Raw genomic sequence first — 17,802 nt, forward strand, 5'->3', positions numbered from 1 at the left:
ACCAAAATGGCTTATCAGCGCCCTTACGACGAAGACGCTCTGCCCAGGTATGTCCCGTCGCGCCCCATGATGCGAAACACCAGCCCACTAACTCTTTCGCGAATAACAGATTTGCCGAGCCTGAGCAAGTAAGTTGTGCTTGAACCGACCGTCTCGAGAAATGGCGGCAGCAGTTAACCAGCCATTTGGTGCGTTTTTACAGAAATCAGGTTCGGTTCCACCACAGCATGGCGGAGCGCCTCAACAGGCGAGATACGATCGACCACCGCAACAACCGCAATACCACCAGCCACAGCAACAGTACCAGCAGCCGCCACCGCAGCAGTACCAGCAGCACCCTCCGCACCAGCAGCCTTCTCCCAGACACGACCAGCATTATGACCACCCGCCGCCGCGACGTGATACAGGCGGACATGGCCCAGGACAGCCGAGATACGACCAGCAGCAGCGACACGACAATAGATCACCGATTCATCACCCAGGCGCGTATGGCTTAGGATCACCGCCTCCTGTTGCCGCTGCTCAGCGCCCGGCAGCTCAACATCACCCTGCTGCGACCTCCAGGCCACCACCATCTCCTGCCAACGATGCGAATGGTGCTGACCCGACACTGCTGCCCTTGTTCAGGGCTGTTGACAAAGATGGTGAGAAGACACAAACCTAAAAGATGTCGACGGGGCTTTGTAGTATGGAGCTGAACTATAGACTAACACTATGTCTCTCCAAAATAGGTACTGGACACTTATCCGAAAAGGAACTCTCAGCTGCCCTGGTTAACGGCGACTGGACCGCGTTCGATATCCAAACCGTCCGCATGATGATTCGCATGTTCGACTCGGACCGCAGTGGCACCATTGGCTTCAACGAGTTCTGCGGTCTCTGGTCCTTCCTGGCTTCGTGGCGCACTCTCTTCGACCGCTTCGACGTTGACCGCAGCGGCAGCATCTCCCTGCCAGAGTTCACTGATGCTCTCATCGCGTTCCGCTACCGTCTCAGCCCGCAGTTTGTTGAGCTGCTGTTCCGCACATACGATAAGCGCAACGAGGGCGTCATGAGCTTTGATCTGTTTGTCCAGGCTTGTATCTCGCTGAAGCGTATGACGGATGTTTTTAAGAGGTATGATGATGACCGGGATGGATACATTACATTGAGCTTTGAGGATTTCTTGAGTGAGATTTTGAAGCAGATGAAATAAAAGAGAATACAATCCGATTTTAGGGGGGGAATTCTGTTAAACTGTGGAAATTAGAAAAGAGAGACATAAAGGAGGAAAGGACTGGATTTGTTTTTTATAACATATATTGGTGGATAGCCAATGTGGCTTGACAGATGGATGCGCGATACCCTGGGAGATGTGAGGGCATCTCATTTGTGTAGGCAAGACAATTCGTTTTAGCTATTATAATCATATTGATTCAACTATTATAGAAGTAGCTCTACGCCTTGGAATTGTGAGATATGCTTCCTCGCAAAGTTCGGAACAAGCAACATGACATCCTTTTTATTGCCATCCCCCAGCTGATGGGCATGCGATAAGCGGAGTACATGTGTTGGATGGTGACGCCTTCGGAGAAATGGGGGTAAAGGCTCAGCCTGATTGGATTTCGGACTATTGTCAAAAGGATGTGTTGGTTGGTTTACATCCCGAGAGAGCCTCGTTTCTTAAAGCGGGGTTGGGGCTATATCCTGTAGCAGATGATCTTCTGCTTCCATAAAGTTGATGACTTCTCCGTGACAGATATCAAGGAGTTTCATTCCATTCAAATCGCAGAATCGAGATCTCTGCCGACGCCTGAGATTCAAACACAGAAAGAAAAGAAGGGAGAATAGCCATGCCTTCATATCGTAAAGGTAATGTCATGTGGTGGGACAGTTCTTCAATGTACATCCGCTGCCCCCATTGTAGCGATGTCCATTGCCATGGCTTTGTTAGGGATTATCCAGCTGAACAATACCGCAAACCACACTGTGAAAATTACGAAGACTATAAGATTTGCTTTCCCCTTAATGGTCAATACGAGATCGATAAGAGTAAAGGTTTCTATGTTCGTGCAGGAGTCGATCTGACTGAATACTCCGCGCGCTTCGATTCCGTTGAAACGGTGGATGTAAGTGACAAACGCAAATGGTACGAAGCAAAAGAAGAAGTCGAGATGGGGGAGGAATTTCAACAGTTCTTCGGACCTGAAACCATGCGCGTTAACAGACTACAAGCTGTAGTATCAGACATGATCAGGGGCAAAGTTGAAGCCGTACGGTCCTACCTCGAGGCTTCATCTGAGAAGGACATCTTTCTTCATGGTGTTGAGGCTTTTCAATGCCGCCGGCACGATATACACGAGTGGGATGCCTATCAAGACCTTCTTGAGAGAGGCCAAGCTGGGGACCTGGAGCCTCCCGAAGAGAGGATCGTTGAAACCTCGACGTCTGGTAAAACGGCTCTGCACATGGCCGCCCGTGAGATGTATCCGGAGATGGTCAAACTGCTACTCGAGTATGGTGCCGACCCGAACGCAAGGACGGTGGATGGACGGACCCCATTGATGGAAGCGGCCCTTTGGGGATGTCTAGATAATGTCATACACCTTCTGAATTACGGGGCTGACAAGTCCGTCCAATGCGTGCGAAAGGGAGTGAAGCTTCGGGCCATTGACTTTGCTAAGCACGCCAAGGGCAATCGCAAAGAGCGATATGAGCGGTCCGGTGGGAAGCACCCGGTCTACAAGGAAGTCACATTCGAAAGAGACGAAGACCGCGAGGCAATTGTCCGGGAGCTAAGCGAAGAAGCCACAGATGATGATCATGGTGGCCAGGCTGCCATACAACGCCTTCAGGGTTTTACTTCCATATCAGTGACTGATGGAGGCGCTATTATCTCCATGCTCGCCAATTTTGATGTTCCTGGCAAGACCAAGACGATAGGTATTCTCTTCCGCGGCGGCTTGAATGACACATCGGCCCTCCCACCCGTGGCTGCTATGAGTGGGTGGTCGCACAAACCGAACTCGGATCTCAATGTTCAAATAGCTGGTAGAAAATGGACGGATGAGGTGTTTTACCTATGCCAGATTACTGGACATGAACTACCTAAACTCGAAGGGGAATATAAGGAACTTGATCACGGAAGACCTGGGCAGTTTTATGTTTGCCACGCAGAGAAGCAGTTAATTGCGTACCTAGTAAGCAGGCATGTGTTTCTTCCCTGTGATATTGGCGATGACGATTTTGGGCTGGGGAGTCTAAGCCTGGAGGAGTTTCAAGATAAACGAAGCGGTCAGAAAAAGGTCAAGGTGCTTATGAGTATTGAACCCCCTCAAAGACTTGAAAATGCGACGATCTTGGTCTCTCGTGCGGTGTGCCACGACTGCCGTGCCTTTGTTGAACTTGTTAATGAGACATTGGGACTGAATATACAGGTACGAGGCGCGAACTTGTGCACTTGAGTGCTGGAATATGAATGACCTAGGTTATTGTTGTGGGTATGGACCTATATAAAGCAGAGCACGTGCGTTCTGGTATAGGCTAGCTTTCTTATATAGGTTGAACTGTTGTTCTTTATACATCTTGAATTCGATTCTGAATTATATCTACTACCATCTACAATCTAGACTTGGTCAAAGATGTGTGTACTCATCAGGTATTATGGCGGCTCCAGCTGTTCTATAAGTTCTACCTAGGCAGATATCTTGTATTAGCTTTGTGTTTGACTTCCCTGCCATGACTGTGATATTTTTTTTTTTTTTTTTTTTTAAATTAATAAGAGTTAAGAGTTCGCTCGTTCTCGGCCTTTAGAGCGGCTTGGAGGTCGGTCTGAATTCCTTCGATGTTGGTAGCCCCTCTGAACTTGGTAGGGAGGATAGATACTACTAGCACCATGTGTGTAGGATAGATAGAATCACTAATTTAAGGTGCTTATTTGCTAGATCAAATCCTAACGCATCCATCGATACAACTAACTACTCAGGCTCTTCAACTTAGTCTTTGAGAATGAAGTAAAAAATGGGGCTACCAATGCCAAGTCTTTGGCTCAGACACACAGCCGTCTTTCAACAATCCAGATTTCTCGAGATGTGGACTTCTAGAAATTGGGTCAAAGATTCCAGCTCTACATGTCACAATTGCAAAAGCTTGACGCCTCTTGACCAACTACCCTGGTCCCTTGATAAGACCAATGCCCTCCAGTCGTTTCGGTATCTTTCCGAGTATAAAGCGAATTCCTACCCCGGCAGCTGATTCAGCAAGATCAGATCAGTGCGAGTAAGTGTAGATGTGCATCTAGAAAGCATTGGTGTTGTAGATGGAGTATATTTAGATGGCATGGAAACGTCTTGATATTCTGGAAAGCGTCTGCTATTGTGTCTGCTATTGTGCTGCTATTGTGAAACAAGCAACTCCGCCAGAAAACGGTTTTTCTGGTCCTGGGGCTAACGAGGGCGTCAAAGCTTTGTGGAAGCTCCATCTACGCCTAGAGAGCAGGTGGGCGCATGCATCATCTCCATAATTTTCCACAATCCCAACTAGTCTACGAAGAGCAACAATGGGGGCAAGAGAGTCCGAAACGAACCTGTCGAACGCTTCTTTTTTTTTCGACAAAAGACCCCTGTCGCCGATATCCATTCTGCACGTCAGTTTTCGGCCGGAGGGCCCCCCCAGCGGCAACAGGGAGGAAAAAAAGTGATGTCAGTCGTCCGAGTTTTTAGCTAGTCGGTGGCGCTTAAAAGCTTTTCTTGTTACGGCTGCCGTTTTCGCAAGAAGAAAAAAGAAGTTTTTCTCTCTCCCTCTCGCTGTGCCGTAGCCGCCACCGCCTTTGGGCGGACTAACACACCTTACTCGCAGCTCGTTAGTAGCTGTTAGTTAGCCTCGTTTTGCAGCAGCTGCTATTCAGACGCTGCCGGCCAGCCCGACGAGGACTGCAACACGTTGGTAACAGCAGCTTCTTCAGGTCTCGCAGCGCAGCTAGTCACAGCAGCTACAGAGGCTGGCTGACGCCCCTCTCCGGACCCGCCGGCGTCCAGAAGCGGCATCAGCTTCTCCAGGTCTTGGACGTGCTGCTTCCATGTCGTATGTATGGAGCAGTACCTCCATAAAGTAGCTGTGGCACTACAGAGTGAGTACAGTATGTGTACTGTAGCAGCAGCTGTAGAAGCAGCATGAAAACGAGCGCTTGTACTTGCAGGTAGAGTACATGCATTCTCGCAGCGAATATTCCCTGCTTCCAGCCAAGCTTGCTTATCACCTCTCTTGCCTAAGTAGGAAAGATTGACTTGGCCAGGCAGCTTGCAAAGGGTCTATAGCTATCGTGACGAGAAGAAAAGTCAGAGATTTCCACTTCACTCATTCGCTCTTCAACTCTCAACTGCTCACTCACCCATTCCGCCAGCTCAGAATAACTCCACACACGGGCAATCACTTTCTTCTTCTTCCCTTTTCCCACTCGGGGGCTCCGCTATTATCTAGCCGCCACCACGCCTCTAAAAATGCCCGTATTGCTGTTAGGCTGAATCTGTGCTAGCAGGTATCAGTGACCAAAGCTCCCAGAAAGCTCCCCTTGTTTCGCACCCTTTGCCCCGCCTGTCGGTCAGCTGAAACCCCGTACAGCAGCACGGCGAAAGCTGCAGTTTCGTTGCGCTGCGTTGCGCGAATAGGCCGCCCCGCCAAGGTCCCGAGTCATTGCGCCGCTGGAGATGCCATTGATCCATGAGTTTGCCACGAGGGCGGGTTGATGTTGTGCTTTTTTCCTTCCATGGCGCTTGTGCTTGTGGAAAAGACGCCGGCGCCGGGACTGGGACTGAGCCGTCTGTAAAGGACTTGTATGCAGGTACAGAGTACAAGCAGCAGCAGCAACAGCAGCAGCTCGAGTATCAATCGAGACAATGGCAACAAAACGACAAGCACTCAAGAAAATGATGGAACCAAAAAGATGAATAGATAAAAAGTAATGGCTGGCAATGCTGCTTCTAGTAATATTGAGTCGCATTGATCCATGCACAGGAAAAGCTCCTACCAGAGCCCTGCGAGCTCCCCCATTGGCCACTTACCTGGCAGCTAGAGCATCACAAGGGACCTTTCTGGCGCTGCCGCATGTGCATATGCCAGGGAGCTCTAGTAGTGCGTTAGTACCCCGTAGGATGCGCCAAGTACCAGCTACCTGCCGCTACAAGTACATGCCTGGCCTGGTGCGGTGCCTTGATTGATTCCAAGCTCTGCTGTCCACACACATTCCTCGTCGCTTCACACGCCCTCTGGCTCTCAGCAAAGAAAAAGCTGCACTGCTCGTCGGCTTCGGCTGGCAGGGCAGGGCAGGGCGTCCCCAGTAAAAAACGGCAGCGCCCCCCTCCAGTGCTCCAGTGACCAGTGACACTCTGCAGACCAGAGACCTGATCATTTCATCCGGCCTGATACTAGGTAGAGGTGGTACCTCGTCGTACTAGGCTAGGTAGGTGGTAAGCTGGGTACCTGCTAAGCCGGGTAGGTAGCTCTCGACTAAGACGCCTACAGTACACTGTACGTTCCAGTCCCCTCCCCAGGTCTGCAAACCTTGGCTGAGCTCGTAGCCTGTCTCATCTTCTTCCCATCTCTCTTTACTCATCTCATCCCACCTCCATCTCTGCTTCGCCACCTCTATCTAGAACATATACCGTGTAGTACTCCCTCCGTGCTTCTCCCATCGACACCTGCAGTAGTATTTAAGCTACATCGTTGCATCTCATCTTTCTCTCATACACCATACACCCTCTTCCGTGTCCAGTGCCTCGGCTACCTGCCGCTCACTCTTGTCGCTTTCGGAAAACCCACTTTGGCCTGCATATGGGTACATTCTCGACGACTTGCTTCGAGAAAAGCTTCAAGCTCGCAGCTTAATTTTGGCTGAGGCGCAACAGCTGCTTTCCAGGAACCGCCGGCGGATACCTTGGTGTAAAGAGCTCGAGCCGAGAGGACAAAGGACAGCTCTTTTTTCGCTTCTTTTCTTTTTCTCGTTTTTATTCTCTCAGCTCTCATTGCATCTTCTTCTTCTGCGCTCTTGTCCTTTGCTCTCTCTAGTCTCAATAGACGAGGGCAACTGACATTGGGCGGCGAATCGAGCTTCAGTACATCTTGCTCGCAGTCGCCGCCGTCGAATGAGTCGACTCGACTAGCTGATCGCTCTCATCGACCCAATTGAGCAAGCTGCTAAGCTTCATTACCAGACATTTCGTCCGATACATCTGCCGAGGTCCAAAATGCCTCCAAGATCTACCTTGACATCGTCATTTTCCATCACAGACTCTCAAAATGAGGTCGTGTGTCCGCTCCGAAACCAAGACGGCTCAAGCTGTCGCAAACGATGCATCGGCGTGAGTACTGATTGATTGTCTTGCTCTGTGTCCCTCTCAGCCTGCGTTGCTTCAGCCCTCGTATTCCAGTCATGCCTTGCTTCAGCCACTGCCGGCCTCACCGACCCTTTTTTAAGCTGTTATGAAATATGAAACATGCCTCTAATGCCGTGCCTCGCCTTGTAGGAAAAGAGATATCGTTCTATGCAGGAGCATATTCGCCGTGCCCATCCTGAGCATTACATCTCCAAGCTTCCCGCCACCGAAGAAAGCTTCCTGCTCATGATTAACACCCCGGCACAAGACCGCCGCCAGGATGGAACGCCAACAACAGCCGCTTCAAGTTGGTTCACTGCCCTGGTGTCTTCTGTATTTGTAGCTAATAATTCGCTCAAGGTTTCCATGATCGCCATTCATTCTATAGGGACGAATCGAGCAATCCCGGGACGCCGCGGCACGGAGACGACCAGTCACTGCCTGGCACCAGCTCGATTCTCGGAACTGCCAGTGCAGCAGCCGCCCTGGCTGATTTGAAGAGGGAATCAGACATGGAGGTAAGTGACCAATGTCGCAGACGCACATATGATGCATATATCACATGTGCCCCGCGGCCTGCATCTATCGATAGTTGGGTGTCTTATCGGATGTAACTATCGATAATGAGCTGCCCCACGATGTTTTGAAAGAGGGCCGCTAACATGGAGCTTCTCATTGACGTCAGGGATATTATTCCGACTTGGATGCTCGGCGCAGGCCTAGAAAGTCCATTGAACTGCCGCCTCTCAATTTCAACAACATAACGAGCGATCCGTTTTCCAACAGGCCTCGCGAAATCCTGCCTTCTCTCCTCAACGTGTCACCACCCGGGCGATCCTCCACTTTACCTCCGCTCCAGCGCCCATTGGGGCCGAGCCGGCCTCGCAAGCAGTCTATATCGAAGAAGAACCGAGAATCCCATCACAAGAAGAAGCCCTCGCGCGGCTCTGCGGCAGATTGGCTACGACGCATCCAAAACGAAGAGCGCATCGGCCCCGGCGGCCGCGATCGAAAGGCTCTCTCTGCCGAGCCTTCCGCTGACTATGGCAAACGTTGGGAGGACCTGATTGATGCAGCAGACCAGGCTGCATCTGCAGCAGGCGACGTTAACGAAGACCGTACTCCGGTAAGCCGCGCTGAGGAGGAGAAATTTTCTCATCTCCGTTTCACAGCAGTATCTCTAACGCTATCAAAGATGCCTCAATCCCCAGTCTCAATCCACCGGTCATCACTACCTCCCTTTAGCCACCCTCAATTCCACTCCGCCGCCAGCAACAACTACCAAGCTTCCCCCTTACAACAAGCCCTGACTCCGCCCTCGTACAACCAGGACGTGATTGAGCCATTCCCGTCCGTTGAGAGCGGCGAAAGCGGAGAGAACTTCCACATTGGGTCTCGCGGGCTACCCGACTCCTCCCCGACCTACAACTCTCAAAACATTCAAATCTACTGTGCTGCTTGTCATGGAATTTCCTTACTTAAGAATTCATATGCGTGCACGGAATGCATCTGTGGCCTGTGCTCGAGCTGCGTCGAGGTTCTAATGTCTGAACATGGAGCTCGGAGAAAGTGCCCTCGCTGTGCCACAATTGGTGGTCGGTATAAGCCCTTCCAGCTGGACATTAGATAAATGGTTGTTGGCGATACACTGAGCGGCATCTTCCCTTTCCCTCTTCTTTCTCCACCACTTTGTCGATGCGCGAAAAAGTCACATATTCCGTTTTTATTATATATTCGGCGCCAACATAAACCAGTTGCGGGGAGGCGCACTGGGAAGCATGATACAGGTCTTTCTATTCTATTCTTCTTTCGACTGTGGAGCGAGCTCCTGTGTCGCACTTTTTAACATTTTTCTTTGGAAGGTCAACAATTCCTATATCGGTCTTTTCCATTGGAATTTTTTTTCTCAACGGGTTCTTCTTTTCTTTTTTTTCTTCTACCTTTTTGGTGATAGGTTTCATTCACTTTGTTCAAGGGTCCATCCAGGTTTTTAAGTTGTTTGTCGGTGTTTAACTGGTCTTTTCTCCCCCTCGTTTTGCCAATTGGATTCGATGGGAGGTGTTCATTCGAGTAACTTGGCTGGGACAGTTGCACGTTGTGCTTTTTTGAATGCGATTACAAGAAACTTTCACTTTTGGACAAAGGGGCTCGGGTTATGATTTATACGAAGGAATCGGTCATTTTGGATGAGAAATGGGTTTTGCTTTATAAGACAGTCAATAAATGATTATGCTTACATGATATTTGAGATTGGTCAAGGCTGTCTTTTCTTTCCGAATTATTCATATACGCTAAAGTTTTGCATTGTCCAGTTTTATTCTCATAATGTTGTCCGTCGGTATAATCTCCACTTTCCTTATCAACCCGCAAGTTAACAATTATGCTCATTAATTATTATGTTGCTGCAAAGCAGAGAGCCATGCTCTGAGCTATTTGCCCTTTTTATCCTTTTCCTGCTGCAAGAGTATGTTTCTAACAGCAGCTCTCTGGTTTCGACTACCACCAAGCTTGGGGCCCTTGAGCACATCCGCCGACTGTTGCTGCTGTTTCTGCTGCGTCGTCGTCGCGGGGCGCTTCCTCTTACGGCGAAGAGCCATCTCGTCGTAGTATTGCTGCCGAAACTGTTCGGCGAGTCGGTCGTCGGCAGAGGGGTCTGCGCCGGGCGCAGAAGAGGATGCAGCTGCTGATGCAAAGGAGGGGGTAGGCGCTTCATAGACATCGACTGTGATGGTAATTTGGTGGTTAGCTATGGTTGTTTTTATGCGATAGAGAATAGGGGGAAAGGGGGTGAGAGCTCACGTCTATTTTCGTGGAGGAATTGCTCAACCATGGCATCGCGCGCAACGTCTTCGCTGTTGCGACGGTTGCGTCCTCGGCGAGGAGGAGGTTTCGCGGTGTCTGTGTCGATGCGACGTCGCTTATCGTTGTTCATCTGGTGTTCGCGGAGGTTCGTCGTGTCGACTTCGACCAGTTTGCCGTGGCGGGTGGGCTGATCGCGCCACTTGTCTGCTGGATTTGATGTAGCTTTTCCATCGTCGTTTTGGAGATCCGCAGAAGGGGGGAACTGCGAGGATGATGATGCGCCTTGGGGTGCGTTGGCGGCACTGCGACTAGCTAAACGGGATTCTATGTATGCATTCCTGAATGATTAGTTCGGCGCTCTGAAAAAAATAGTAGAAAATTTTAAGAGGAGGGAATTGAGCTTTGCTCGAGGAGTGAAGAAAACAAGGCGGCCTCGGAGACGTACATGTGTGAGTCGTCGAGAATGGTGAGGAGGCCGGTCTGGTGCATGAACCGGTTCGTGATGCCGCCCACGATGCGATCGTGCGCCGCTGCGACTTCTTTATCCTGATCTCTCAGGACAAGCGCATGCTCTGAACCGTCTTCGTCGTTTGCTAATCGTCCTTCTGATCGAAATCCCACGCCTCCTCGACGAGATGCTGCTCGTCGAGCGTTGCGAAGGCGCAGAGCTGCCGCCACGGCTGATTCTTCAGTTGTTTGATCGTCGCCGTCATCATCGCCATTCTCGTTGTTTAGATCCATCTCAGAATCTCTTTCTGTAGGGTTCTGCGCTTCTGCGCCTGTATCGTCTGCATCTCGTCCGGTATCGACATCTTTTAAATTCGACGACACTCCTGGCACCACTGGCGCAGGCGAAATCGCCTTCGCTACGCCGTCGTATCCATCTTCTTCTGCTGCAGCTCTCTGACGGTAGGCTTTTCTCTTTTTGCCGGCGCGGAAGCGGATTGGTTCTATGGTCGGGCTGGTTTGCGATTGTTCTGTATGTATATCTTCCATGATCTTTTTGTTTTTGTTTAGTTGTAGAGATAAGAAGCTTTGGTAGAGCAATCGGGCTAGGCGGCGAAAGTGTGACTTCATACTTTGATTTGAGAGCCGGTGATTAACCGACGGCTGGTGACGGACTTGGAGCGTCAAGTGAAGGGTGAAGTCAGTTCTGCCATTTATTATATAAATCATATACATTGTTTAAATATGGTAAAAAGAGTAAGATATTCCATGATCTTAAATGATGAATGCAATTTCTTATACGAATTACAGGTATATTTCGAGGTTCATGGGCTCGTCCAAGGTAATGCTTAACCAGACTCCCTCCACTTTGCTCCGCTAACATCAACTTCCTAAGGCGTGGGCTTCCGGTATACGAGACTCAATATCCTGCACATCAGCCCCCGATATTAACGAATTACAGCTACTTTACCAGAAAGAAAGCCCATGCGTACGGCGTAACTGGGTGGTGCCGCAACACCGTCGATGATACGGTAAGGCGCAATCCTTTATCAAAGACTCTCATAGCTCATGCTCTATGCAGGTTGAGGGCGAAGCTCAGGGAGATGACGACATCATGCAAAAGTTCTTCGACGACATTGGCCGAGGCCCAAGCCATTCCAAGGTCGACAAAGTTGTCACGGAAGACCGTGATGTGGTGGAACGAGATGGTAACTTTGAAGTCCGGCGATAAAATAGAGTGCTTTGTAGTAACCCATGCCTTGAAACCCGCGCCATGCTAAACAAATATATACAAAAGTAACCGAATTATACAATTTTTCCAAGAGTCTAGAATCCTCTCCCTCGCCTCTTTATTACGGGCTTCCTTACTGCGCCCTGGGTGATAATCTTCTTCTCGTCTGTGTTGTCTGCTTTTTTCTTAACCGACCGTTCTGCCTCTGCTTGTTTACGCTCTTCATCAAGACGTTTATCTTCTGCCATCTTTGCTTCTATCTCCATCTTGCGGTTGAATTCCGTCTCAGTGATTCGTTTGTCTCGTATTGAGTAGCCCTTCTCTTTGATGGAGTAAAAGACGCCACCGAGGTCTGCCAGCCAATGGGGATCAACAGCTGTAACGGTCGAGACGTATACTTTGGATGTGAGGATGAGTTCGTGATATACAATGTAATCTGGCGGGTGGCCGGCATACAAAGCACTTGTAGGATGCAGCTGGACTCCGAGGTTCGTTCGCAAGTTGGTGTACTCGCCAGACCCCTTGTACTTGGCGGCTTGATGGTAATATCCGGAGCAAATGCACTTGCGAATGATGTCCCAGTCCATACCACAGCTAATCAAGTTCATCTTTTGCATCTTTACTATGTCTAGGAGCTGTTCCCGGATTTCCTTGGCTCGCCGGAGAGATTTGGAATGAAGAAAGTGCTTGATGCACCATCCATCTGAGAATCCATTGGCTTTCCAAGCTGAGTAAACCTGGAGATAGGTAAGATGGTCAGATTCATGGACCCAGAATTTCTCTCGCTGTGCATCGGCCTCGTCTTGTCGCTCTTTTGGCCTATAAAACACGTTTGGAACCGACAGCATAGACACAATCGTAATCATCTCTTCGCTGCAGCCGTACTCTTCGGCAGTAATCAGGAGCTTGGCCAAGGAAGGGTCCATGGGAAATGCGCTCATCTTTCGTCCAAGCTCCGTCAATTCTCCCAAGTTGTCCAGAGCTCCTAGAGCCCATAGGTCGAACATGGAGGTGGAAATGGTATCTTGAGGAGGTGGGTCCATAAAGTCGAAATCCAACAAATCTTTGACTCCGAGCGATTTCAGCATCAGCACTGTGTTGGCCAAGTTGGTGCGCTGAATCTCAGGAATAGTCTGAATGTACAGCTCCTCCTTGAACGCCTTTTCTGTGTAGAGTCGAAATGCTTTTCCTGGCCCCGTTCGACCAGCACGACCTGAACGCTGGCCTGCATTGGCCTGGGAAATTGGTGTGATTTGAAGCGTGTCCATACCCATCTTGGGATTATATACCTTCATCTTCGAGTAACCCGCATCAACTACATATTTGATACCGTCCACAGTCAAACTCGTCTCGGCAATGTTTGTGGCAACGATGCATTTGCGAACTCCTGGAGCTGCCCTGTCGAAAATCTTGGCTTGTAGATCTGCTGGCATTTGACTGTAAATTGGCAGGATGCTCAGCTTTGGTGGGTCATTCAGGGCGTCTAAGCGCTTCTGGACAAGTTCGCAAGTGATTTCAATGTCTTCCTGACCAGTCATGAAAACAAGAATATCGCCGGCGTCCATAGATACGTGAATGGCCAACACCTGCTGAACTGCCTGATCAACGTAGTCCTCGACTGGAGATCGATGAAACATGACATCTACAGGGAAAGTTCGTCCTGGAATCGTAAACTCGGGAGCACCACCAAAGAAATCGGAAAATTTCTTCGCGTTCATTGTTGCAGATGTGACAATGAGCTTCAAATCACGCCGCCTTTCCAAAATCTTCTTGAACAGCCCCATCAAGATGTCCGTATTCAGCGCTCGCTCGTGGGCTTCATCCATGATGATGCAAGAATACCTATCCAAGTCGGGTTCGTTGAGCGACTCACGAAGCAAAATTCCGTCTGTCAAGTACTTGATGACAGTGTCATTGCTGGTGCAGTCCTCGAATCGAATTGCGTATCCAACGGTGCTCCCCAGCTTTACTTCCATCTCTTCAGCCACACGCTTGGCAACACTCATGGCAGCGACACGACGTGGTTGCGTGCATCCAATCATACCAGTCTTCCCATAGCCGTCCTCATACAGGAATTGAGTAAGCTGTGTTGTTTTTCCTGATCCTGTCTCACCAATTACAATAATGACCTGATTTTCTCGTATCACTCGGAGAAGCTCTTCGCGGACCGCAAATGCAGGCAGAAATTCTCTTTGTTCGCGCAACGTCTTGCTCTTGCTGAAATCACTGGCTCCTTCTGCGTTTTTGATGTGTTCACTGAATTTGTTCCCCTTGCGTTCAGTTTTCTCCATATCCTCCTCAGCAGGTATTGGCAGCGCGCTATCTCCATCTTCTTCTTTAGCTCCCATGATATTTCCGAGAGCTGTGCCGGTAATGCTTGTTGCTTCATGCGCCTGTTTCTGTCGCTCTCTTTGCTGGCGAGACTCTTTGACCACCTTACTTCCCTTCCGACTGAAGACAGCCATGTCGCTTTGGTAGTTCCTAACGGCTGGAACGGGCTCAAGTTGTTTGGTAAAAATCGTCTTTCCGTCCAAGAATGGCGGTCGCAAATCGTGAACAAGCAGATGAACTCGTGTCGTTTCCTCGTCATCAAAGTCGGCAGCTAAATCTCTCCGCTGTGCCACGCCAGAGACAAGCATACGATTCGTCTCCCAGGCATCGTTTTCTCTCCTTCTCTGTTCCTGTCGGGCGTCATATCGGCTGGTCATCTTCTCGGCCTTGGCCGACTCCTGTTGTTGATTCTCCCATGCCGAAGTGTCGTAAGACGCGAAGGGATTATAGGTCTCATCGCCGAATGTATGGCCTCCAAATTCGTCGCCACCATACCAATCGCGATCCAGCGCTAAAGAATCTTCATCCGTGGGTTGCGGCTGGTTGGAGTCTCGAGGAGGCGTCGGCGCATATCGAGACTGGCCGCGCGGTGTAGAGCTTCGCGATCCATCTTGGTACCTCCCCTTGGATCTGGAGAATTCGAGCTTCCTCCTTTTGGGATTAAACCCATCGTATTCTGCTTCCGATACCATGATTTGAATCTGCCGATTCCTGCAAATGCGGCTGCGAGGCGGTGATGCGCCGAGAAGCTACGCGACTTGCGAACGAGAGCAGGTCATTATGGCGAGGTTTCCCCGAGTGCGCTGGGAAGCCACTAAAGAAGCTTATCGATAAACCCCACCATGGAAATTTTTGGCCAAAAAGTTTGGAAAAGGTTCGCGCAGAGATTAAGTTGAAGTTGCACTGAAACTTCAAGATACCCCAGACATTCGCAAAAATGTCTTCTATGATTACTGCTGCCCAGTGGGTGCCGCGCGGCTTTGCGGCGCAATTCCCCCAAGTCTACAAGCTTGACGAGTCCGAATTCGATAGAATAGCTGCATTGGCCAAGCTGCAGCTTGACGATGCAGAGGAAGATCTGAAGGAAGCGCAAGAGGACGGTGAAGATGCAGAGGAAGGGGATGAAAACGAAGACAAGGAAATGGGAGGAGACGAAGACAAAGAGAACGAAGCCGACTCTACAACCAAGTATGTATACTTGGGCATTCGTTGAATAGAACGGCCCTTTTTGCTAACAACGTAACTCAGGTTCGACGATGATGATCTGAAAGAGTACGACCTGGAACACTACGACGATGACGAGGACGACGACAATGCGCCTGCTGCTAATGGAAGCATGGGCATGTTTGGAAATGTCAAGTCACTGGCATACTATGAGTCGAACAAGGAAGACCCTTACATCACACTACAAGATGACGAGGAGGACGAGGAAAGGGAGGATCTCCAAGTCTTGGCAACTGACAACCTGATCCTATCTGCCAAGGTTGAAGATGAATTGGCGCATCTGGAGGTCTACGTTTACGAAGATGAAGGCGACAACCTCTACGTCCACCACGACATTATGCTGCCAGCAATCCCTCTCTGTGTAGAGTGGCTAGATATCCCCGTCAGCAACACTGGAAGCGCAGCCAGAGATGGCAAGGGTAACTTTGTCGCCGTCGGCACGATGGACCCGGATATCGAGATTTGGGACCTTGACACGGTTGATTGCATGTACCCTAATGCCATCCTTGGCCAGGGCGCAAACCCCGAGTCTGGCGAGAAGAAGAAGAAAAAGAAGAAGAAAGCCAAGGCAAATGACGAGTACCACGTGGATGCCGTCCTGTCTCTCGCCGCCAACCGCCAGCACCGAAACCTGCTGGCTTCTGCCTCTGCAGACAAGACCATCAAGCTTTGGGATCTCAACACAACCAAGTGCGCCAAGTCATATTCGTACCACACAGACAAGGTGTGCTCTCTCGCCTGGCACACTGCCGAGCCTACTGTGCTACTCAGTGGAAGTTATGACCGAACCGTGGTAGCCGCTGATATGAGAGCCCCCGATGCAAAGGTCCCTCGATGGGGCGTTGAGAGCGATGTCGAGAACATCCGATGGGACCCGCACGACCAGAACTACTTTTACGTCTCAACAGAGAACGGTGTTATTCACTATCACGACATCCGAAATGCCCCATCAACCCCGGAAGCAACCAAGGCGGTCTGGACCCTGCAGGCTCACGACGAGTCTGTGTCGTCATTTGACATCAACAGCGTAATCCCCGGATTCATGGCCACTGGATCGACTGACAAGACGGTTAAGCTGTGGAACATTCAGGCTACCGGCCCTTCACTTGTCGTCTCTCGTAACCTCGATGTGGGCAAGGTATTTGCTACCTCGTTTGCTCCTGATCCCGAGGTTGCTTTCCGCCTGGCAGTGGCTGGCAGCTCCGGCAGCATGCATGTCTGGGATACCAGCACCAACGCCGGTGTCCGAAGTGCTTTTGGACAGCGCGTCCCTGCTCCGAAGGAGGGCGTTAGTGAAGATCGACTAGTCGGCGTCAGGGATGACGAGAGCAGTTCGAGCGAGGATGAGGGAGAAGGAGAGAATAATGAGGAGGGAGATTCCATGGATGAGGATTAAAACAAGAGGCTTAATGCAGCCCCCGGAACGTTGACGAGATTCTATATATCTGGAACGTGGCGTTGTTTTTAGTAGTGTAACCATTGATGACGTCTCAGAGCGATCAATGCTGTTTGCTATATGATGTGAATAGAGGAATTTTATAGGCATTTGGGATTTGAATAGACTTGTTAAAGTTAAGAAGAACACTCCGGTACTTGCAAAATATGTGGTAACCCATCGACTTTGAGTAAGAGTCCAACTCATGTCATCTAATACAGCTGTAAAATCGGGATGGGATAAAAATATCCCAACTCCCTTGTACTCTATCTCAAAGCCTAACGGCATTTCAAACATCATGGGGGTCTAAGCCTGGCAGCTGAAACAACTAGAACATGATGCTTTAATCCCCCTGTGAAGCCATTGCCTTGGGTAGAGGCCCTGGTCACGACACCGGCACTTGTGCCGAGCCGTGACACGCTCGCATATGCGGCATGTGGCTTCGGTGTTTGCTACCTTTTTTCTTCTATTTCTATTTATGCATCAGCAACAACCCGTACTGTATGGAGCGTCCTTTGGTCTCGTCGGAAAGGCCCAGTTTTAACACAATCGGGAGGGGGGAGGCTATTGAGTTTGTGCCTGGACCAGTGGCGTTGGCTAGTTGCTGCTGTTTCTATGGCTGATCGACCGCTGGCGTTGGCGCTGGCGGTGTGATGAGAACTAAAGATATGGATCATTTTGAAGAATTTTTTTCTCTTCTTTTTCTCTTTGGTTGTATCCCCTTTTCATGCTCTTACGGGCGGAGTAATTGTGCCTGAGATGGCGTTTGCATTATGGATAAAATGCAGAAAAGTACTGAGTACATTTATAAAATCAACCGGCAGAAGTCTTAAGCCCACACACAGCACATCATCGGCGCACTTTCATCTCTTCCCCAGTAGTGTCGGGTAAAACGGGGCCCAAGAGGAAAGATCAGCGCCCAACGCTCTTTGAACATGCGCGTTTCTCTCGCCTGCTCTATTGAACGCTGCATAAGCATGTTT

At 50.0% G+C, this 17,802-nt stretch overlaps 6 protein-coding genes across 6 annotated transcripts; 4 read left to right on the forward strand and 2 right to left on the reverse strand.

The window, feature by feature from the left end:
• Positions 1-6: 6 nt before the first annotated feature.
• On the forward strand, positions 7-1,195 carry GGI43DRAFT_379556 (EF-hand domain-containing protein; the record flags this gene model as incomplete). Its single annotated transcript, XM_083202860.1, has 4 exons — positions 7-47; positions 110-128; positions 203-644; positions 732-1,195. The coding sequence occupies 4 exons, from the start codon at positions 7-9 to the stop codon at positions 1,193-1,195; spliced, it is 966 nt and encodes a 321-aa protein (XP_083065012.1).
• Positions 1,196-1,676: 481 nt separating this feature from the next.
• Positions 1,677-3,721, forward strand: GGI43DRAFT_153610 (ankyrin repeat domain-containing protein). The gene has a single exon (XM_083199457.1). It carries the CDS (start codon positions 1,833-1,835, stop codon positions 3,441-3,443), a length of 1,611 nt encoding a protein of 536 aa, XP_083065013.1. The 5' UTR covers positions 1,677-1,832; the 3' UTR covers positions 3,444-3,721.
• A 3,499-nt stretch (positions 3,722-7,220) lies between these two features.
• On the forward strand, positions 7,221-8,979 carry GGI43DRAFT_379558 (uncharacterized protein; the record flags this gene model as incomplete). Its single annotated transcript, XM_083202861.1, has 5 exons — positions 7,221-7,334; positions 7,500-7,656; positions 7,710-7,867; positions 8,035-8,475; positions 8,545-8,979. The coding sequence occupies 5 exons, from the start codon at positions 7,221-7,223 to the stop codon at positions 8,977-8,979; spliced, it is 1,305 nt and encodes a 434-aa protein (XP_083065014.1).
• A 619-nt stretch (positions 8,980-9,598) lies between these two features.
• Positions 9,599-11,290, reverse strand: GGI43DRAFT_393465 (uncharacterized protein). The gene is made up of 3 exons (XM_083204671.1): positions 10,597-11,290; positions 10,149-10,489; positions 9,599-10,071 (listed from the first exon to the last, which is right to left on the reverse strand). The coding sequence occupies exons 1-3, from the start codon at positions 11,226-11,228 to the stop codon at positions 9,779-9,781; spliced, it is 1,266 nt and encodes a 421-aa protein (XP_083065015.1). The 5' UTR covers positions 11,229-11,290; the 3' UTR covers positions 9,599-9,778.
• Positions 11,291-11,924: 634 nt separating this feature from the next.
• GGI43DRAFT_420395 (pre-mRNA splicing factor ATP-dependent RNA helicase prp16) lies at positions 11,925-14,939 on the reverse strand (the record flags this gene model as incomplete). The annotated part of the gene is made up of 9 exons (XM_083207812.1): positions 11,925-12,566; positions 12,600-12,638; positions 12,669-13,118; positions 13,149-13,178; positions 13,215-13,442; positions 13,476-14,273; positions 14,316-14,437; positions 14,471-14,839; positions 14,927-14,939. The coding sequence occupies 9 exons, from the start codon at positions 14,937-14,939 to the stop codon at positions 11,925-11,927; spliced, it is 2,691 nt and encodes an 896-aa protein (XP_083065016.1).
• A 100-nt stretch (positions 14,940-15,039) lies between these two features.
• Positions 15,040-16,969, forward strand: GGI43DRAFT_393471 (rRNA-processing protein PWP1). The gene is made up of 2 exons (XM_083204672.1): positions 15,040-15,348; positions 15,409-16,969. Exons 1-2 carry the CDS (start codon positions 15,098-15,100, stop codon positions 16,778-16,780), a joined length of 1,623 nt encoding a protein of 540 aa, XP_083065017.1. The 5' UTR covers positions 15,040-15,097; the 3' UTR covers positions 16,781-16,969.
• Positions 16,970-17,802: the final 833 nt, after the last annotated feature.

This window comes from Trichoderma evansii, assembly GCF_050947405.1.
Source record: "Trichoderma evansii strain SZMC 28006 chromosome Unknown GGI43scaffold_2, whole genome shotgun sequence".
NCBI classification, from domain to species: Eukaryota; Fungi; Ascomycota; class Sordariomycetes; order Hypocreales; family Hypocreaceae; genus Trichoderma; species Trichoderma evansii.